The sequence below is a fragment of the Anguilla rostrata genome, chromosome 2 (assembly GCF_018555375.3).
Source record: "Anguilla rostrata isolate EN2019 chromosome 2, ASM1855537v3, whole genome shotgun sequence".
Taxonomy (NCBI): Eukaryota; Metazoa; Chordata; class Actinopteri; order Anguilliformes; family Anguillidae; genus Anguilla; species Anguilla rostrata.
The window spans coordinates 10,908,849-10,932,207 of NC_057934.1; the positions used below are offsets into that span (position 1 = coordinate 10,908,849).

At 42.2% G+C, this 23,359-nt stretch overlaps 1 protein-coding gene across 4 annotated transcripts; it reads right to left on the bottom strand.

Annotated features, from left to right (window-relative positions):
- Positions 1-723: 723 nt before the first annotated feature.
- pcgf5b (polycomb group ring finger 5b) lies at positions 724-20,939 on the bottom strand. 4 transcript variants are annotated; one of them, XM_064319610.1, is made up of 9 exons: positions 20,743-20,939; positions 18,945-19,339; positions 14,109-14,205; positions 12,519-12,574; positions 11,357-11,416; positions 8,073-8,218; positions 6,971-7,069; positions 6,322-6,411; positions 724-2,225 (listed from the first exon to the last, which is right to left on the bottom strand). In XM_064319610.1, the coding sequence occupies exons 2-9, from the start codon at positions 19,054-19,056 to the stop codon at positions 2,178-2,180; spliced, it is 708 nt and encodes a 235-aa protein (XP_064175680.1). In that variant the 5' UTR covers positions 19,057-19,339; positions 20,743-20,939; the 3' UTR covers positions 724-2,177. The 4 variants fall into 4 exon arrangements, with proteins under 4 accessions (XP_064175680.1, XP_064175686.1, XP_064175694.1 ...); XM_064319616.1 differs by having other exon boundaries at positions 20,670-20,939; XM_064319624.1 differs by lacking the exon at positions 20,743-20,939 and adding an exon at positions 20,199-20,303.
- Between the last annotated feature and the right edge of the window lie 2,420 nt (positions 20,940-23,359).

A 23,359-nucleotide genomic window follows, 5' to 3' on the forward strand; every position in this document is an offset into this window, starting at 1 on the left:
TCCTCCGCCTAGTGCCAAAAAAGCTATTACCAGTTCAAGAGATTGTCAGGAGAAGCCGCCTGGGTAATCATATTGCAGTCTGGCCGGGGAGCAGGGCAGAGCTGCTCTCTAGAACGCTCTCGCTCGTCCTTGCCAGAGAGTGAGTCAAGCCATCAGAAATGCATAATTACCATCAGTGCAGAGTTTCTGTATTTAGGCAACGGTCTGAGACGGTCGGAGCCACGACTTCGTGGCGTGGCAGGTTTACCTGGGAGGCATTTTTTTCTGCTGGAGGTGCATTCGGCGGCGGACGCGAGCCCTCCGGTAACTCCGCCCCTCCCCTACGCCGCCAATCGGAAAAGGAAGACGGGCCTCTTCCCGGTCATGCCATGACTAAAACACGTCTCGCGGAAGAGGCCGAGCTGGATGACTCACGCGGCATTGGGCGGAATAAAAATACCACGCGAGCGTTGCGGCGTCCGTTGATCCTTCGCCATCACGCTAAACAGACGGGGCTGAGAGGTACTGAGGGGAACCACTGTGAGTCAGAGAGGGGCCAGCCATGGCACCAGCGTCAATACGGCACTTTGAGCTCGAGGAGGGGCTAGCTGGATCGTCACAAGAGCAGAACCAAACAGAAAGTCCATACAAATCTCCAGCACCTACAAGTAAACCTTAAAGTCCCAGTTGGGTAAACGTACATGTACAGGGAATTAGCCATTGCCAACATTTGGGACAGCTTCCTTGTTTTTTTTGTTTTGGTTTTTTTTTTCTTCTTTTTCTTAAAAAACAAACTTACTTCAGTGTTGCTTACTTGACTTCCATTGCATTGAGTATGACTACAATAACATATAAAAATTAAATCATGTACAAAAGAGGTGTTACAAACAGACACAACTGGTCACCCATGTCCCACCAAGCTCCTCTTACCCTTCTTTTGAGGCAAAACGTACCAATGACATGCTATGTGTGCAATTGGTGCAATACTTTTTCAGTTATCTACAGTGTCTAACAGATGGGGCAGTAGAGGGGGATGAAGCTGCAAGTAAAGCCCGTGGCACTGCTCAATCATCCAATCACGTGCAGCATTGCACTTCAGAGGCATGCTGGGAAAGGCCTCCACTAAGAGACTGTTATTAGATTCTACCACAAAGTGTTTAAATGAACATTGATTGATTCAGTCTTGATTTTGTTCAGCCTGTACAGGTCTAATGTTACTGGTCCCTTTTCCTTGGGTAGGACTGTTCACTGTTCCAGTGATTGGGGTGAGTCAGAGTTTTTCTATTGGTAATAATAAATGCGCATTTTCCTTTGGACGTAGATATAATTACAGAAACACGTGTCTTCTGTATTCCCAGTTTTATACCTTTAAAATACCCTTTTACCGTTAATCTGAAACATAGTCTCAATTCTCATGCAGGTTTTATGCAACGTATGGCTGCAGAACACCTGCACTTGTCGTCATTATAAAATATCTTACAGGAAAAGTGATTAAAGTAGTGGTTAAGAGTGCAATCATTAAACCTTGCGCACTACTGTACCATTAAGAGTCAATTTCATGAGGAACTGAATCTATCATACTCTCACAAGTTGTGAAAGAAATTAATCTCAAGGATCTGAAGCACTACGAACTCAACAATATCCCTAACAAACAAGGACAGATTCTGAGTCGTTACCTTCGGAGTCCTCCGTCCCCAGTTTCTGCAGTGTGGATCACACTACGGGAAAAAAAACTCAGCCGAAGGTGATGTGTCAACCCAGCGTCAACCTGTTTTGTGAGATGGAAGTCTCTCTCCCTTTGGATCAGCAAGGGATGTTGTGAACTCACAGGATGCAGTCACCACACTTAAAAAGAACTGTCACTGCTGAAAGGATGTCCTCAGACAACTACTGTGTGTGTGTGGGATGGCAGAGAGAGAGAGAGAGAGAGAAACTGAAAGTCAGAGAGAGAGAGATAGAGAAAGACAGAAAGAAACTGAAAGACAGACAGAGAGAGAGAAGAAATGCATGACTACTAAAGAACACAAATAAAAATGAAGATAAGGCCAAAAGGGAGTTGTGACTGCATGCGGACGTGGATCTGAAGAGAACTGGAAGAAAGAGTTTGTTCCACCCTATACCAGGCAGGTCCATTCATTGTGCGATCTGTCGATGGGTTGGAGTTACAGCAGGTACGTTCTGCCTGGGCCTCTCCACATTTAACCGAAGTCGATCCGTGGCCGATACTCCAGCACCATGGGATAAGCCTGTGAAGACAAAAAACCGCACCTGTACTGCATCAACCAATCTCAGCATACAAACACATTTGCTGCATTAATCAGATTTGGTTACACTTTCCGAGTTCAATTCCAAGTAAAAAATGTACCATCCTTTCTGCGAAACTTACTGTGAAACACTGAGAGTTTCATTGAAATGTCAAATGAAAGCTGCATTGCCCTTGACTTCAGATGATTCTGGCGTCAGTCTTCTGCTCTTTTATATTCCTCAGTATCTGTAATGCCTTGTAGTCTCTTTAAGCAAAAGCCTTAAATACTGTATAAAGGGTGTTTGTAACAGCAACATAGAACAGAACAAACTAAGCAAGTTACCCCTAACAGTCAAGAATTTTCAGAAGCTTGAAAATGGATGGAAGACACGACTCACACCCAACTCAGGACCATTAAGTTTACACCGTTACATCATGCAGATCTACTACCATCTGTGAGGATGAGATCATTCTCATTATCGTGGTTATACCTGTGCTTTTCACCACAGTAATTAAGCAGCTATGCTTCCCCAAAGCCTCGAAAGTTCACATTTTGTACTTGAGGCAGTTACAATATCCAGTGCTTATTGTTCATGATGTGACTCTGTTTGACCTTTTGTTTATACACTTTTATTAACAGCATTTCAAAAACTCAGTTTTTTTTCCCCCAACCTGCTAGCATTAGCGGAGCTGTGAAGTAGAATGCAAGCACGGTGTGATTCATCCAATTAAACAACCGTAGATTTCCGAAAAGTCTGCCTCCTGACTCTCTTAGCTAATTTGCAGGCCAGACGACAATTTTCACAACTTTGGAAAGATAATCATTAACAAATCAGCTCTTGCACCACAGATTAAGCTAAATAATACATGCACCACATTTCTTGCTAGTGAATTATATTGGAATGTGCATGGACATTTGATCAGTGCAGGTATGTCGAGGAAGGATACATTATGTGTTTCATTTTTCCTCTCTCGTTTAGTTCACGTGTTACATTACGACTGTGTATAAAACGGCCTACATGGTTCATCCGATATGGATGTGAATGCCCTCAAATTCTACACTTTAGCCCTCATATTCATTTTTTCACTTCAAATCCAAAGTGCTTGAGTACAGTGCGAAAGCAGAAAAAACTGTGTAACTGTCCAAACACTTATGCACGGCACTGTATGTAAGCATGTTTCACAACAGAAAGGTGTAACCAAAGGCTAAAAGACCCACACGTAATTCGGAAGTACTCCTTCTTCAACAGCGCACGGCTCACGTAAGAAACGGAATGGCTTCCAGGTCCAAGAAGCAGCAGTGAAAGTGAGTGACTCATCGGCAGATGTGAACACAGGGAGAGGGAAAAGAGCACCTGCGGTTTCGCTCAGGTTGAAAGGCTCACAGCCTGCATTCAAAGGCAGTCCTGGGCCAAGCAGCCCCCTATTTTTAGCTGCCAATGACAGGATATTTACACAGAAGTCGTGACAAGGCGCAAGATCATGCAGCAGCTCGGTATATGCCATTTCTTCTGGGAGCGTATCATCAGTTCGAGAAGCCATCTTGCCGTGACCCACATCACTTGGGAAAAAAGACTTTTCAAAGGCGATCCCACACAGATCTATGTTCTACCATGAGTACTGAATATTGTACTGCGATGTGTTGGGTACAGTTACCCAATGCCCTGCTTTAAAATGGATTTGATTTTGGTCAAGGTTGTTCATTTTGTTTCTTTTCACCTTGCCAAGCATTATGCGAAATGTGCATGGTGAAGCTTTTTGTCATTGCCATTACGGCAAAATACAAACTACACATCCTCCAAAGGAAGTACTTATCCTCCTAAGGCCTAGCAATTCATTTTTGTCTCCTGTCCAAAAATCTCTGGTCTTAATCTCAAGAACCATATATTCTACTAAACTGAAACCAACACTACAAGGGACATTCAATAAAAAAAAGAATATAAATATTTTTGAAAATATTTTCACAGCAGCATGTTTTTGTCATCCAAAGTGCCCGTCAAAAAAATAAAATACCGAAAGCCATTTCTCTGCCGGAGGATGAAGACATTTAGTGCTGAGCTGATCAGACCCAACCGCCACTCAGAGTGAATGAAATAATGCACAAGCGCCTGACACAATGTGCTCAGAAAGGGATGAAGTAATTCCCATGCAGAGGATCCAGCCGCGGCGCAGGGCAAACAAGGACAAGGGCCGCTTTTCGGCTAGCCGGGCCAGTCACAGAGGAGGGCCTGCTCCCTGCAGCCAGGGCTGTGGGGGGAACGGGGGGGACGGTCAGGTGACTGCGTTTTTGAAGACGACCTCCCCTGTCGTGACAGCTGTCCGGGGTCCTCAGAGTTCTCCGTGCCTGTCTCTTCAGGGTCGACACCGCGCGCTCTCTTGGCGCGACCTCTGACCCCCTTGCTGTGAAAACCGGACCGGGTCGTTTTAAGGGGACGGTCGTTTCGCCTGAATTAGCGACAAGGCATCCCACTGAGAGGGCTCTCGAGGTCAAGTGTGGCGTTACAAGTGTGTAAAAAAAAAAAAATAAGTCAGTGGTTTAACCAAGGTTGTCCTCTGGAAATAGAAACAACAAGGCAGACCTATTCTGGGTGAGGCAAAAATAAATAAATAAAATGAGGAAGTGGATCTGTTTGAGAGTTTTGTTTACTGTGTTCAATTTCTCTTGATCCCCTGAAAGCTGACTGCGCTTTACCAGAATTATTCGGTGTGGAGTCAATCGCAATTACGCTTTCTGGAGTTTCAAACAGCTGGGCGCACAAACAGAAAGAAAGAATACGCCACAAAACAGCACATTATAACCTGGGAAAGGCTCTGCAGCTCTGCTTTCTCTGACTATAAAGGCATATCAATGACACTCCGGTTTTCCAGTCACAGAGTTCGCCATTCTCATTCAGCTCGCTGATTGCATTTCAACACTTCCACCGTCGCTGATAAAATGTCACAATGGCAACAATCAGCTTTTGTGAAAGCCACCAATATCACAACGAGAGAGAAGTAAAAATGAGAGCCACGTTTTCTCGCACTGAAAAGCGGCACATGCGAAATGTCACATAGGGAGGTGTTGTCAACGGCAATGGATATTGTTTGAAACACACTAGCATTAATTAAACATTATCCAAATGTAGTATTTAGACACATAAGGCATACGAGAAGATTCCTGTGACTTATAAAAGCAGTTTGTTTGATTAATGGACAAGATAAGTTCAGACACTGACAATTTTCCAATTGTATGACTTCAGCTAGCATGACTAATCCAGTTTCCACAGGGTATTAAGAGAATCACCAAAAAAAAAGTGATTTGTGTTTTGTTCCTCTCAGCCTACGGTCGCAGATACCATTGCTTTCTGTTTTGTTGTGGCCCAAGGAAGAGAGGGCGAGTAAGGAATATCTGATTTTCCATAAGGTTGGGAAGCCCAGGGTGTGTCCTAGGTTGCTTTCTGTTTTCTTACAGAAAGATGATCTGGCAACAAAAAAAAAAACTAAAAAACAGTTCATCCATTTTTCATTGGCTCACAAATGGCAGACAATTTCACAGCCGGCTGAGCTACAGCTCTGAAATGGAAGAGGGAGAAACTATGGAGAAGGCCTTCAAAGAAGCCCTCACACAGAAGTGCACTATGGCTTAAACCAAAAAGCCAGTCCAGGCCTAAGTATTAACGGACCCCTCGGGCACCTATTCCTGAAACAGCTTCCTTACAAATGTAATTTTCTCATCGTTTTGTCTTCCTTCATTCAAGGAAACTCAAACACATGTCTTGTGATCTAACTGCCCAACATTGCCTTAAAGCTAATGCAAGGTCTTAATCGATGACTCAACAGGTAATACAGGTGGCCGAAAATGAGGTTTCTCCCGAGCCTAACCTGCTTCAGGGGTCCTATTACAGGTGATAGCTTCCATCACATTACGGAGGCTAATAGGGGTAATCATCTTGAAGCCAAGTGATGAGTCTTGTGTGAGTGAGGGAGAGAGAGAGACTGAGAGGGACTGAGAGAGACAGAGGGTCAGAGACACAGAGAGAGTAGCTCTGCTGTTCAGCAACAGAGTCCGTTTGAGCGGAGAGCAGTTCAGGGATGGTGAACAACCCTCGGCAGCTTACGTTTTCACCCCGAAGTCTCCACCTGGTCATGTAGATGAATTCCATGGTGTGGTCCTTCCCCATGATTTCCCCATTGCATAGAACATCCAGCTGTGGAGAGAGACAAGCAGCTGCTGACTGTGACTGCGGGGGAGGCCTCGGGGGGGGGGATGGAGCAGAACAGTGAGGGCTTGTCACGGCTGAACCGGCACATGTCTACTAACGGAGGCAGCCAGTCACAGCCAAAGACTAGCCATATCTCAAGGGAGGAAAAGGCACTCCCGATTCATAAGAGTTTAAGCCTTTCTTCCTATCTATCTATCTATCTATCCATCCATCCATCTATCTATCTATCTATCAATCATCCATTCATCCATCATCCATCTACACACCATCCTTTGGTAAGACCTGAAATGGCTCTAAATGCTGTTCACTCAACATGTGATTTCAAAGCTAAAATGGACCAAAAAGTGCAAAAACTCAGCATTGACCTGGGACTGACAGGCAACACGGCAAGGACTATAGAACACAGAGGCTGTATACAAAGGATAAAGCCAACAAAGAGAATTGCTTCACAAAAGCACAACTTCAACAGCTTTCTTAATGTGTAATATTATAAGGGATGCAAAGGTTACATCCATTTTGCAGGTTGAATCCATTTCTAGCTCACCTCGTAAGAGCTTGGAAGCTTTAACTTCAAACTAAGAAACTTCTTGATGGTTCCGACGGTCACCCGAGTCGAGCAGCGTATAAATTTCTTCATTAAGCCCTGGAAGTGGGTATTAAAACAGGATTACATCAGTTCAGACTCTCTTATATGCACCGCTCATTTGCATTAATGTAAGGTTCTTTCACCTTGGGATTTCCAGCATGCTTTCATGGTTTTACCAAGAATGCACTGTACTCCTCTGACACCGTGTGACCTTTTGTAAAGAGGCAAAACATGGTGAGCGTGGCCACTCCATTATAAACCATTAGAACCTTTTGTGAATACAAGGGAAACTATAGAGTTTCCTAATTATGGATCCCAGCTACAGGGTTTATAACAAGGTGGCCATGTATTAATGGAAATGAGCAGCAAATTGGTGTAGAAATGCATTAAATCCAGCTGACAGCGGTGAGCGTCTACTTGAATATCCCTCTTTACACAGTAGGAGTTCTGCAAAATAAATACTTAACGCCATATGTTTTTTCCTCACTTGAAAGCTGGAACATTAGCTTTATTGTACATAAGGAAAGAAAGACGCATTAAGCCAGCAGTGTTTTTGAGGTTCCATCCACTTGAAGAGATGAGGGCAGGGATGTGTGGATGAAAGAGGGAGTGAAGTGGGATGAGAAACAGAGGGAAGATGGGAGAGAAAGGGGGAGAGCTGAAGGCCGGGGGGAGAGGAGGGAAGAGAGAAGGCGACAAAATGGTAAGGGAAAATAAATAAGAGGGGGGGGATAGAAATGTATTTCTGTGCAATTCACTCATCATTTAATTCACACCTTTGCTTCCAGCTGGAATAATTTCTGATTACACAAATAAAAACATTCCCTGGATATACTCTCACCATTTAGTTAGTATTGATGATAATAATAATAATAATAATAATACTATGATGATGATGATGATTGATAAAATTAAAGCAGAAATGTTTTGAAATAAAAAAGAGAAAGGAAAGGAGTCGAGAGAGGTGAAAAGATGAAGGGAAGTGAAACGGGATGAGAAGAAGAAAAGGTGGAAGCAGAGAAATGGAAGAGGGGAGGGAGAAGGAGAGGTCAAGGCTGACCTTCACTATGTTCTCCCCCATCTGCCCGTTGTTACGGAGGCAGTCCAGACAGATGGCTATCTGGGGGTCGCTCCTGTGGTAGTCCTGGTCTCCACCTTCCTCATCTTCATCATCCATCCTGGGCTTCTTGGATCTGGGGCCATCCTCTGTCAAAAGACAATGCTAGCATTGCACTTCCCACAAGCAAAACGCCACACGACACGCCACCACTCCCCGGGCGATGCCAGTGACCAAACCTACGGGTTTCAGTTGGTACGGTTTAGTCGTCCATTTATTCTATTGGGGTATTATGAGTTACAAATACTGATAATAGTTTTGTTTTACCATCAAACATTTCCTGCAATATACTGAAAGCTGAGATAGAATGAAAACACAACCACCTAAGACTGGAGCTTCTGCCTTTTTATGGTCACACACACATGATTTGTCTCGTAAACTCCTGCATGTCAATGACTTAAAGGAAATAGCAAGAATGCTCACTAAACCTTCCCAAAACAAGCCCACGCAATCTCCTGTTCAGCATCCCTCAACAGCACATCAGAACTACACTTGTGGCACACAGCAAGGCTTAATCCTTGAACCTGGCAGAATGTAACAATGGAACATGGAAACGTGTACACACTGAAAACCTTCTTTAACTTCCCAGATACAGGACAATGGGGTTTATGTATAAATCTGCTAGGCCTCCAGGTATTTTAAGTCCTATACAACAAATAGGGCTTAAAAGACCTGGAGGTATTTATAAAAGACAATGATGTCGTCAGGAATTTATTAGATAAAATTAAGAGTATAAACTTCGCAATTGACAGGTTACAGGAACTTTCTCCCAGTAGTCAAGGAGTGTTAAAGTCTTAAGAAACATGTGAACTCCAATACAGCAGAAATAGTTCTAACAATGAAAGGATCAGTTTTTTTGCTTTATTTGTAATCATTTCCAATTGGTGTCACATCAAATGATCATTCATCTTGAGAACGTCAGACCATTAACTCGTGTGGCATTTAGATGCGGCAGATTAACTTTTCTCCTTTCCGTGCAGCTCACGCTCCAGCCGTTTAAGGCCAGATGTGGCCAGGTGTTCCATTTCAAAGGCAATGCCATTGGCCGAGAACTTGGACCAGCTAATCACATGCAGATCAGGGATATGGGCAGTTTAGCCTGAGATACTGTCTTAAGACTGACTGACTGATTGATTGATTGGAATTCTACTATTCTATTTTAAATACAGATGAACCCACTGACCAGAGATGTCCCACACACTAAACACAATAAAGCCAAAGGAGTATTTCCATTGTGGTCCTTTTAGTGGGGATGGGGAGCAAGTGCCAAGGAGACTGGAAAAACTAGTGTTCACTTTCACATATTTTTAAACATTGTTAAGCAAAATCCGTGCTTCGCACAGGTATAGTAATCCTGATAAATCTTCAGGCACAAACCCCACGTAAATGCACAGCTAATATACACTTAACATCTAGACCTGTGAGGATCTTTTCTAAAAAATGTATTTTTCATATGAGAATTGCGCATGACCTCCAAATGAAGGATATAAAAGTTAATTTCAGAAATGGCCTGTACCCAAAATGTGTGCCCCGCTGCCATAATCTTAATAAAATACCTCGGTACCATTCCAAAAAATGCATTTTTCTTCATTAGGAGACGGGAATGGGATTGCGTGAGAGTTTGGGATGCCGTCCGCCGGGCCGGTCGATCAATCACGGCGAGCAGCCGGGGCGCCGCCGCCGCGGCCGTCTCCGTTCAGACGGATTCCCGCTGATTAAATCAGCCCTCCCCTCTCCGGGAGCCCCTCCATTATCGAATGGCGGCGCGCGTTCTCTCCCTCCCTCCCGCCGCCTATCGTGACTCAACCGCCACCTACGGCATCGCCCACAGAGAGCCCCGTGAGTCAGAAGGGAGAGGCCGCCGCGCTGCTTTTGTCTCCTGCCTTATCGCGCTTCCCGCCGAGGGGCTTTTCATCCCTTTTCACCTGAAACGCGGTTCATTTGCACCTCCGCCTTCCATCTCTCCGCGCCACCGACAGCCCCCGCGTCCATAAAGATCCTGACAGGCGATTACCGTCGAGCGGGGCTGGTCAGTGACAGCTGAGGAGAGGCTGTATACCCGGCTTATTGGGCAGAGGGAAATGCCGCTGTCTACCCCCCCTTTCCCTGGCGAAAACAGGAGGGTCCGTTTTGAACTGTACAGGCCCCGACTGCTAGGAGAGAACGGAGACCCTACAGACCCTACAGAAGCTGAAAAAGTAGCTACGTTCCCATTCAAATTTTACGCAAACTGCAAATTATTGAAAATTCGACAATCCAAAAATGTGAATCAGGTTCGTTCATAAACTCCTTTTCAATGAATAAATAATCTGCGTGTGGATTTTACAAGATTACGTCGTCAAAAACACCCCAGTTTTCAAGAAATGCTTGCCAACGGGGAAGTAATAATAACACTTTCCTGCAAGCTACCCCCAGCCATATTTCTTATTTCCAGATGACATGGAAATGCAAGTGCCATTATTTTAATGTCAGACGCAACGGCCGTCCGACCATGATAGGTGCTGTACACATGGGCACAAAGCCGTGTAAAAAAGTTCAGAGAGGTCGTGGTGCACACAAATTTTATGGAGTTTTTGGTGCAAAACTTAAGGATGCCCAAAACTACATTCAACTTTTATTTGCAAATGCCACTCCCATCGCTATTTATCAAATACCCTCTTTATTAAATAACCTCAAATCAACTTGCAGTGAGTGTAAACAATTTTATCCCGATGTTTGGGATTTTAAAAATAAATCTATTTGGTGTTTCCATTCAGGTTTTCCCAGACAAAACTTCAAAATGTGCATGAAACGGCTTGACGAAAACAAAACTAGTGACCAGAAGAGAAAGTGACTGGATGTGATGTCATTTCCAGAGAGGGTTTGGTGGTGTTTAAAAGTGGCCCATGCACTGGCCACAAAGCACTGCTGTGATCTCACCATTAATATATAAATGATGACACACATAGACAGAGAGCTCAGTGGGTGAAGCATGTCACGTTGACAAAGACCCAGAAAAGCCCTGTTGATTCATGGAGGTCGCTCTTCACTTACATTGAATAAGGACACTGTCAAGGACACAGTGGTCTGAATACCCAAGAACACAATTCATGGAAGAGGCAGTCATTGTTCTATGGGTATGGTCCTCCCCTTCATGTTTCTCAAAATTACGTCATATTTGGATGACAGGCTGTGCATGTTTAGAGAAGTGGTTTGTGATAGTGTGACATTGTACAATTGCAGTTTACCTTCACCATTGTCTTTTGACTTGTTCTTCTTCCAGAACTCGATCTCCTGTTGTTCCTCCTCTAGTCAAACAAAAACAAAACACGGAGATATTGACATGGACGTAGTTATAAAAAAAAAAATCAAGATCACAAAATTGGGAGAGCTGCTCAATCAGAAACTGTTCATGTATCTATGCGTCATGTGTATGTGTGTGTGATCTAATCAGATTTACATACACAGTTTTGAGTAATACAGCACAAACCAACATAACACATGGTGAAACTTGAAATTAAATCAGTGTATTTATTTATTATGACTGTTTTCTAATTGCTTTTTACTGAATAACTTTACTGAACAAATCAATGATTTGATTTTACTTTTACATTTTCTGAATTACAGGTGACATGTTCAAAAAGAGTCTTTTGAACGAATGTAGTGATAATATATGCAGAGGATGATTCAAAGGCAATGATTCACTTCAGCATGAGGTTGCTCTGCATCAACCGCGGGTTCCTGGCAGACTAACCAAGCCCTGTACCTGCCATCACGTAGCAATTCTTAAGACAGATTCTGGGAATGATTTTCACATAAATACACCCTCATTCTCTCTCTGAGACACAGTCCTTAATGTAGCCAAGGTCATTTTGTACAGAGCACACCTTGTTAATTTAAACTCATGTGCACCCAAGGGTATAACATATGCCACCTCCGATATTTTGATCATAATCATGTAGATTTTCTCAATGATTTTGTAACTGTCAATTAGGACTGGCATTTTCTGAATGCGTAATGCTGGTTAACTGCCACTCTGGAAGAAAGCTCATTTCATTATGAGAATATTATACAACTCGTGTTCACAGACACTGGAAATTGCAACTTCTGTACTATGCAGAGTACAAGGAGAATGATGGGATTACAGAAGCCAATGGTGTCCTCTTGTAATTTAATGAAGACAATGAACTTCATTACTATCTGCATTAACTACATGAAGGTCAGTGAAATTAAGTTTTAAAATAACATTATTTATAAATCCATGAAAGCCCATATTGCTAGATATACATGAATGCACGGACACATGCAAGCCTTTTAATCATTAGAACGCTTTTATATTATAGCCTTAAAAGATTCACAATTATTTGTATATAATAATCAATAAAAATATACATAATCTGAGCTGCTTACTTTCTCTAAGTCCAGGCACAAGCTTGAAAATGATTTCTTCCAAGGTGTTATCCAACCTACAAAAGAACAGGGGTCAACATGGCTTTGCAAAGGACTGGACACAGGAACTACACAGGAAATTCAGGAACAGGAACTACAAACCCAAAGATAAGAGATTGTCTCTGACAATTTTAGAGACATATAAATAAATGAACCAACAAATAAGGCGAGAAAATAAGCTAAATGTGACTGTAACTGATGGCACGTGGAACATTTTTACACTCTGCCTTCTAATAATGACACATGTAGAGATTCACAAATAATGTGGAACAAACTCACGTGATCTTGATACCTTTTTCAAAATCTGACACCACAAGATAACAACTCTGTAGAAGCAAAATGTCTGCGACGTAGCCTTACAAGCTACTGTAGATCCAAAGTCATATGACATGCTTTTTTGATTTTCTGCGTGACCAGTTTCCAAGTGGGAAGTGTGAAGAGATTAGATCTACCCTTTACTGTACACTGTATGTTGCTGACACTGGGCACAGAGATTCATTTTTTGCTGAGCCACTGCCATTCATGTTTATCTCTCCCTACACTGTACATTCCCGATACAATAAACGTCACCTTAGAGTACTGTGCAGGCTAAACACTCAGCACCACCCTGGATATTTAAAGTCACCGGTGGAGAGTCACTGCTCATGTGAGCTGGAGAGACGTTAGGACTGGATAGGTGGGGACTGTGGGGGGGGCGGGGGTTGGGGGGCGGGGGGGGCTCAAAGTGAGAACTTGGCTGAAGCATGCAGCTCAGCTGCTGACAGGAAATCTCCACCCCAGCTTCATGTCTGCAGCACTGACTCCCCCACAAATCAAGCAGACAACTGACATCGATGCCATAAACCTTGATTTGTCAGGCCCCATATCAGCACCGGTCCAGCGGTACAAAGGCCAGAGCCTTATCTATTGCTGGAGTCACGCTATTAATTTGAAACATTCTTCAATTTTTAATAAGATATGAGTTCCACTTACAAAGCTAAATGGATTGCAATAAAGCCAGAAATAAAAATATGAAACGTCGAAACATTCAAATCCCACAGCACGTTTTAAATCAGTCAGCAGTCAATTGTAGATGTGATGAATCTCCACTAAAAGAAATATTTACATATGCACACATTTCAGTGATTACCATTTTCGCCAAGATGGAGTACGGAGTACTCTACAACACGTTCAGTGGATTAAAGTGGTGGCCTAGTAGAACAGTAGAATTCTATGGTACCAAACTTAACCAGAGCATTTTGAAGACAGAGACAATCCTATAAACTAAAAGGCTGCCTGTTCATTTTCTCTCCTTTCTGACCTGCAAATTGCATGCTGAAAAAATAGAGCATTTCTCTCAAACATGTGACACCAACAAAATGTCACAGGCTGCTCTGTTAGCTGTGTCACTTCACAGAGCTCTGTGTCCCCCATTATCCCCAAAAGGTCTTGCTTCAACAGAACCACATCCTCAAAGATTAATCCGGCGGATGGCCAATGCTGAAGGTAAGTAACTCTGGTTAACTTCACCCTTGCCCCTCCGCAAGGGCCAAAATTCATCAGACGTCTTACCGCAACATTTCTAGAGGGTTTGTTTCATGGACTTGGATTCCGCATTTGGGACAGTCGTTGCTGTCTTCAAAGTGTTGGACGATGCAGCTTTTACAAACTGGCGGGGAAGGAAGAGAAGAAAATGTATTAATTTTTTGCAACCAAAATCACTGACCAAACATAATGCTCTCGTGACACAAGACAAAGCGTGATTTTAAGTTGGCAAAAGGCATGCATGTCCAGAGACTGTATTCAGAGCAGGACTTTTAATCTATGATCATGTTCCCTCTGCCTAAACATTATCCATCACGAGCCAAAAGGAAACACTAATCCTAGCCCAGCACTCCAACTCAGAGACAATTTATAGGCCCCGCTCTTGAAAATGAATCCCATACAAAATTGTGATATATAAATCTAATTATAATTTTTTTTTTTTTTTTAAATGTAAGACTTTATGAGAGCCAAAAAAGAACAAATGCCTAATATCATTATCAGAAATATATGTGCCTGAATTTCTTTTACAGTTTTTTGATGACAACACTGTCCGCTTCATTAAATCTGTTCCATATATTCGCCTGAGTCAGTGCGAACATTTCCAGCAAGCATATAAGAAAAAAGGCTTTGCTCAGAAATTATTCACTTATTTTCTAAAATCACCCGGCTTTATTTCATATTCAGACTTTACCGTTGTTTGCCCAAACAGGAAGATGTGACTTAGGTGATGAATACACACACCTTATTCAGTTCTCTGACTGGTAACAGAAATAAATGTGATTCGGTTAGGATATTAATGCCTTTTCCTTCTCTCCGTCATACTATCTCTATCCCTCTCTTATTCACTCTTCAAAGCGGTGTGCTGGAACAAAAAAAAGCTAATTTCTGCACATATTACACACCATTTATTTTTATCTCGATTACGGAACTCATCTGCGCAGCTGAAAAGTTGCACCACGCAGTACATTATGCCTGATGCACTGCAGTTTCATTATGATCTGATGGGCAAAATCCCAAAGATTGTCAGATGAAAAAGCTAGGCAGGCAGGCAGGCAGGCAGGCAGGCAGCAATGCAGGGGATTTTGAAACGGCCCCCTATGACAGTTCCAGTAGGGCTTTGGGGGGGGGGTCAGCACTGATAGGGCCTGGGAGATAGGGCCCGGGCGGGGTCAGGCCACGCCACAGAGCGTGGCATCGCATTCCCGCCGCCCACCGCCGCGGTCGCCAACACGCAGACGCACGAACCCCCGGCCGACGCATCACAAACCTCTGACCGCACTCGGACCACCTGACCTTTTTTCTCCCTCCCGTCAAAACCCATTTCAATTCCGCTGAGGTGACAGCTGGCTTGACATTTAGTAGCTCCTCAGACTGCAAACTGCCTGTTAACTGCACTGCACTCCATTACTAAATAAGCCCCCTACTAAAGTTAGTTCAGTCTGAGGAAAGCAAGCATTGTATGACAGAAGACTCAAACCATAAACATAAGGTTTGCTTCATTCATTTGTTTCATAATATTACTGGCAATATCACCACACACAAAAAAATAATAAAATCTGTGAAGTTGTCTTGCAATTATAGATACAATACCCAGTTAATATTTGCAACATTTGATGTCACCGTCACCGTGCAGGACTATATTATGACAGGATATGATGTCACAACAACATGCAGCAACCTTCAAGGTCAACAATATCTGAGATGGCCCATTATGAGGAGGGAAATATAGGGCAAGGTCCCTGCCTCCAGCTATCACCACTTTCAAGCATGCGTGGCACGTACAGATACGTAGTATAGAGTAGACTGACCTACACAATACAACCCAGCACACAGAAACCCTCAGAGAACTGCTGTCAAAGCCAGCAGTCCACTAAGTCTCAGGAAAATAGCCTCTGATCAAAATATAACCCACAACAAACAATGGTGCCTGAAATATTCAACAAACATCCCTACAAATAATACGCTCTGAAAAATGTAGGTCTAAAAACCAGAGCATACAATTGTGAATTCTTACAAATATACAGCCAATGATGGCAGAACGCATTAACTGAAATTAAAATTGTGAAGGCGGGCTTCTTGAGCAATATAATTCTGCATTGAAATCTCTGGATCCTGAGTGATAAACGCTGATTCCCATACAAACACGTGTCTTAAGCCATAACAGGCACTCAGCGGTTCAGTTACTACTTCACATTTCACTCTGTTGTGAAAGGAGAGAAGCTGTGGATTGACAGCTTAACACTCCAATCTTAACGCTCGGTCACAGCAAGGGGGCGGAGTCAACATTCGGGGGGTAGGAGGAACAGCAGGAAGCATTGTGCTTGACATGTCACGCACTGGGAGGCCGTATATTGATGGATTCACATACCTACAGGTCCTGCAAAGGATGAGGCACACGTGCACGCACACACACACACACAGTCACGAACACACAGACACGCACACACGCACGCACATACCCTGACGTGTTTCAGCTCCGAAACATGACCTTACATGTTCACCCCCCACAAACGATCTGATGCGTTCCGCCCTTAACACAGGCTGACACGCTGACCCCCCACACATGAGCACACATAAAGCATGATATGTAGTGTCAGGTGATGGAGAGGCTGCTGGGATGTGGTTCAGCTGTGCTTAAGGATTCCACTGATGGAATTCCGGAATAGAGAACACCCTGACACGCATCACCACAGGAAAGAAAAAAAAAAGCAAGGCAAAAACGGTGGCATGATCAGCAAAGCAAAACAACTAACTCCCTTTGTAACTTAATGTATGCACACTGCTAATACAAAAAATACCCAATGAAAAGTGCATAAATTACTTATCATTGCAGTGGGCAATCCGCCTAATACTATACATTATCAGTTGTAATGTACAACCTTCCGCTCTGTATTTCCATGTAGATTCTATTTCTCAATGCATGCCATTCGTGACAGCTCATGCAGGAGTCCCACAGCTACTTCTCATTAACAGCTGCGATACAAGAAGACTTCATTAAATGAATCTGAGGTCTACAGTTACAATCAATGGATCGGGGCCTACAGGGGGATCCCACACCAAGGGTCATCGCTGATTTACTTCCCTACACTTCTCCTCTGTCTTAACGCCAGTATGCACTTACCTTCAACAAGCAGCATCTCGCATAACATGGAAATTAGCTTGGGAGCTATATAAATTGTACTATATCTATACAACAAGTTGGGATATGCAATGCATAGCTCTCTACCGGCAGCAGCAACTGTAGTAGCTCTTGCTAATTTCCTTATAGGCTGAAACACTGGCTTAAAATCAAGAATGAAAAACAGGTTCCCTTTCAGGCAGACAGGTTTCAGACGGTAGATGGTTGATGTCTTAATTACACACAAAGCAATTTACTAATCAGTATATTTCCCACAATCAGACAGACCTTGCCTTGCTAGTTTACAAAATTCCCTTAAAAGCCTCCTGTTAGGCTAATATACTGCAGACTCTTTCAGTTCAGCACTTACTAAGCATGGAAAACACACGCTGCTGAGTAATGACTGTATTTAAATAGTTAATCTGAACTTGCTACCATTGATACTAAATATAACAGCATAATAAAATGGTATTACGGCAACATGCAAAGTTATTACTGAGAAGCAGGTTTTTCCATGTAGGTAATATATGCAACATATACCATATGCTAAATATATATATATATATATATATATATATATATATATGAATGAATTGAACACAACATATTCAGAAGGAGATATTTGTTGTCATGGTTACTGAACTCACAGATGACTGTGCTCACCCTGACAACTGAAGATCTGCCTGCCCTGCGAGTGAGTGTTCACATCTGCCATGCCATTACATCAAGCATGTCATTCAAATAAAAATAAACGGCCGGGGCGACGACGCAGCGGCGAAGACCGTATTTAAAAAGGGGCACGGCAACCGATGTTCCACTCGTGCACAGTGGCAATCTCCTATGATATCCGCGAGCACATAATGCTCATGGGAGTGCACGCTTGAAAGCAGAGGCCCGTTCCAAATAAACGCAGGATTTCCATTTGATTCATGTTTTCTGTGAGTACTGATGACAGGAAACCTCAGGAAAAATTTAGGCCAGAAAGCTCTGCTACCAACAGCTGTCAAGCTCTAAACATTTAACTCTTTGAAGAGTGTGTTTTTTTTGGAATGTTTTTCTCCAAAATTCTAAGTCAGTGTTCCATAACTACATTTATTTCAATTACCAGTAGTCATACTTACAACAGTATTAGAATGTTCAGTTAAGAACATTCTAATCACATGTTTGTGATTTTACACCTTAAAGGGTTAAAGAAGACAAGACCTCAGTTTGTCTCTCAGAACAGCCTTCTAAGGACAGATGCTTAGTGTGTTGCATTTTCTGAGCAATGTGCCTCAACATAATATTTGAACTTTGATAGGAAATTGTAGGAAAAATCAATATGTACTCTGTGACAAATTAATAAACAGGCACTGGTTTCTTTAAAATAAAGGAAAATATATGCTAATTAGGAATAGCAGAAAGGAATATTTAATATTTTTTAAAGGAGACTGCATGGTATAAGAGTACAGGGATACAACCTGAAGTGTCAGATGCCCCTGTCAAAATAAGAGTTGACAAAGTTTGTAAGTGATCCTGAAATGAGGTATCTTAGAAGACTGGGATGCTCTAACCACCTGGCTTCCATTTTTAGGAAACCCCATATATCCACTGAATTACAGTACAAGTTGATTATGGGAAAGGGATGCCCGCCGGGTATTTTTTTATTGACCATTACAGGTGTTGTCTGTCTGATCGACGTGTGGCTTAATAATTTGATTGACAGATCTCGGACAGGCAGCAAGCCAGAGGGGCGAGGTACTCACAGGTATGGAGGCACTCTGTCACTGTGGTAGGCTTGATCAGGTATCCCTTGCACACATAGCAGGTGATGAAATGGTTAAAATCTTTGACCAGGTGCTTCCTCTGTGCAGCCATTTTCAGCCACGGCAGAAGAGGGGAAGATGGGGAGGGGAAGGGCAGGCGGAACGGAGGAATGGGGTGACGGTGGGCGTGTGGGGGGAGGGAGGGGGGGAGGGGGGTGTGTGTGGGGGGGCGTGGGACTGGGTTCACAGAAGCGTCTGCACAGCCCCGCGCTTCTTGGCTTCCCCTTGCGTCCGCTTCATTTCAAGCCTGTCTTCACCTCGTGGAAAACGCATTCACGTCCATGCAGCACAGAGGGTACTTCATTTTAACTTCTAACACGGATGGTCACAAGGAACTGCCAAAGAGAAAACACATAATTATTAGATGATTCCTCCCAAATTCAAACATGTAACCTAGAGTAACATGCAGGGCTTATTAGAAGGTTGCACTCATATGACTTTTAAAAATGCTAAATCATAACATAACACTATAAATTTGAAAGCAAGGACTGCTGAAATATGAATCCGAAAATAGTTAGTAGGCCTTATTCTTAATATTTCAATATGCAGTATATTCTATATTATTCCTATTTAATTTACTCTGAGAAGTAATAGGCAGATAATCTAATTTTAGGAGTCGTCCTTGTTTCTTAGTTGATGTAATTTTGTGAAATTCAGTATATACATATGGGATATAGCCAACTATGTGCATCGCAATTCACATATTACAGGTGCATGTTGTGTTAGTGATCAACCCCGCCCCCTTTTCCTGCCCCTCCCCCGCTATCCCTGAACACACACGCTTACATACTGGGGTTTTGTGACTTTAAGAGTTAGAACTTTAGGACACTTTCACACAATCGACTGTCGGCACGTATTAATTACTCGTTAAATGCATCTTCCGCGGAAGAGCATGTCAATATTTTAAAACGCAGTCGACTTTCCACCCAGATCCAAGTTTCTGTGCAATGTACATGCGCAGGTGCCCGGTCAAAGCAACCTAACTGGCTACATTTTGACATTGGCTGGCTGTTGCAACACGCCTAAGTGCTACAGTAGCATTTTATTTTGGCCCAGTATTGGTTATAGGCTACTAACTACGGGACAGCTGCTACAGCGTCTCAACCAAGAAACCGTTCTTTTAAAATGCAAATGATCAATATATACTACCAAAAGTGTGACGATCTACCGAAAGGAAATAACAATCCAGCTCACAAACATGGAGATGCATCGAAATGGAAAAACGTCACAGAACGGCCGAGGATTAGATTGCTAGAAAAATCCTCAATACGCAGCAAGTAAATCTAAAGCGTGCTCGCTAGCCCTAAGTGACTGTACTGTATCTGTCCCTCATCATCACCAGGAAGTCAGAAGCGTCACAATTTGCGTCACCTCCCTTAAAACAGGTTTACTGGACGATAAACGTATGAATACGGCTAGTTACTGTGAGACATTACAATCACATTCGTTTCAAATGCCTTATAACGCAAGTTGTCGATACGCAAAAGTATTACTTTCCGAAAGGACTGGGGAGCGAGCCAGTGCATTTCTCCGAGGACTAGCTAGTTCATACACCGTATCTATAGCTACACGCTATCGAATAGAACAAGGTCGGACACATGCCTAGCAACTTGATATATATGACACACGATACCATTCCCATCCCACGCCAAACTTTACTAGTACCTTGTGAAAATGATACGCAATCGCATCTGCTGCTCGGCGGCTACTTGTAATAAAACCGCATCCCTTCGCCTACCTTCCAGTTCTCACGGAGCCATGGTCGTGAGAATTAGATGTAAATTCACGATTTGGTAACCTTATGCTGGTAACGGCGAGTGGATGATGTGTGGCAAAGTAGTACAGAATACGGAACTAGCTTCTGTAAAGATGATAGAAGGAAGGGGCGGAGGAGTTTCCAGCGCTTGTTTACGCATTGCTGCTTTATTCATTCCCCGGCAGATACACTCTGATTGGACACAAACTAGGGCGCAGCCTTCAATTACCAACTACTCCAGTAACTGTGTGTGATAACACCAGGCTTTGGAGAAAGTGTGGTGTTTATGAACTACATTGGATATGCACAAATGCAATGGTATCTGATGATTATTTGTTCAAGCAAAGCTTTGGCTGAGTAAGCAGTTCAGTGGGCATGAAAATATTTACACTGTAATCTCAATGCCTTCGAAAGGAATATCGTTAAAATTATTTCGTAATCCAGTTACTACATCAACTAGTCAGCGTGGCTCTATGACTTATTATCTAAGTAACTTTTCTTAAAGGGCCCACGCGCTATTAATCTAAACGTTAAAAATGTGGTTTAAATAAATGAAACCAACCTACCCAGGTTGAACCTGTGCTACCCTTTGGACAGTGTCTTACCACAGTGGTAATACCCAGTTAACGCATTCATTCATCAAAAATATCATAGTAATCGAATGAGTCAGTCTCCATTCCTCCACATTTACGTACTGAATCTCATTAAATGGCTGTTTAATATCTAATTATATTAAGCCACTTTTTCCTGCAGTTAAGCCACCTTTTCCTGCAATTGTATTATATGTATACTTTCTTATTGTACACTTGGAGAAATTGCTAAAATAAAATTGAAATACTCCAATCCCTCTCAAAATACTATTAATGTTGAACTCTGAAAGTCATAAATCTCTCCTTGTATTTTGGGTTAACAAATTCTTGCAAATATTGTCTCTATTCCACATTTAACATAATTTAAATTTACTCTACTTTGGGTAACTTCATTGATATTGATATTACCATCTACCTTTCCTTTGTGTGATCCTTAAGGTATGCAATAGTCTGTGTCTTGGGGTCCTCACAGTAAATTATAACAACCTTGAGCAAGGCTGCCCAGTCCTGTTCCTGGAGATCAACTGTCCTGTAGGTTTTCATTTCAACACTAATTTGGCACACCCCATTCTATATATTTACAGTTCCATGATATCTCTAGTTGTTGAATGGGGTGCGCTTTGTTAGGGTTGAAGTGAAAATCTACAGGACGGTTGATCTCCAGGTACAGGGATAGGCAGTCCAGGCCTGGAGTGTCAACTGTATGAAAAAGGAAAACACCTTAAAATAGAATGCTAAGGTTCAGAATGCAATATTAACTGTTCAGTACCAAACTTTCACACACAAAAACAAACACACACAAATACACACATACACATTTTTCTTTTAAAGAGAAAAGTTTCAAATTCAGTTTTTCAGGAATATGTTCTTACAACTGCTGTTGCTGACATTTTGCCAAGTTTCCTTCTGTTTCATCCCAACGGATTACTGTATTATGCTTTTTACTATGCAAATTGCTTATTTGCAAATGCTGTGCATCATTGAAGCTACATCAGCATTGGTTTTTTTATTTCTCCAGCATAGGAACTATTTATATCTTCAGCGTCATTACAATGGAGCAAATAGAGTATCGTCTGAATCTAAACAAAACACAAGGCTGGTTGTTATCAACAACAGCCTACAGTAAAACATAATCCTGACATAACTCACTTGATTTATGACCATTACTGCAATTATATACTGCAATATAGAATCATTTTAAAGAAACAAAATGAGCAGTAATTGTACATCAACAACATTACATGGTAGGCATGCGTGTCTGATGTAACACTTCTAGAAAAGTCTATAAATAAACTGCATGTGGAGATAAAAGCAGACATTCATAGCCACTGTGTCTATTAAAAACACTCTCTGCCTGATGAGCACATTGCTTTTGGCAGCAATGTGTATCATCTGTGTGAAACCCAGATTTTAGCAGCATCAGAACACACAAGCTTGTTGGTAAAAAAAAGTCTCAAGGTTGATAGCACTTTTGTCTTAAAAAAAAAAATACAAATTAATATCTGCAGCCAGACATGATTGATATGCTTGTCTCTGATTGTGCTGGTTTGTCTCTCTTTTTCATTTCTGTGGACCTGTGTGGATATGGGCACGGTATGGATATAAGAAAACTCATAAAATATTATTGTCTGCAGTATCTATGCATCAAGGCTCCGGCAATGAATACAGAAAAGAAAAAAACAAGAAAAAAAGCATGGCCTTGACACAACAACACAATTAGGCACACTAACATGCAGGTTTTAAAATACAGTTCTGATAATGAAATTAAAGAAATATTGTACATATATTATATTATGCATGAGTCATATTATGCACGTGACACAGTAAACAGTATTGCTATTCATACTGAGCATTTTTTCAATATTGTGATTATATTATGTACATGAATCATACAATAATCCACTCTCTGTCCTTTCTCCTATATATGCAACATTCACTATACTTTGAGTATTTGAAAAAATAGCCATTAAATGTTTTTGTTCTCAGAAATAAATGCAAAAAGCTGCCAT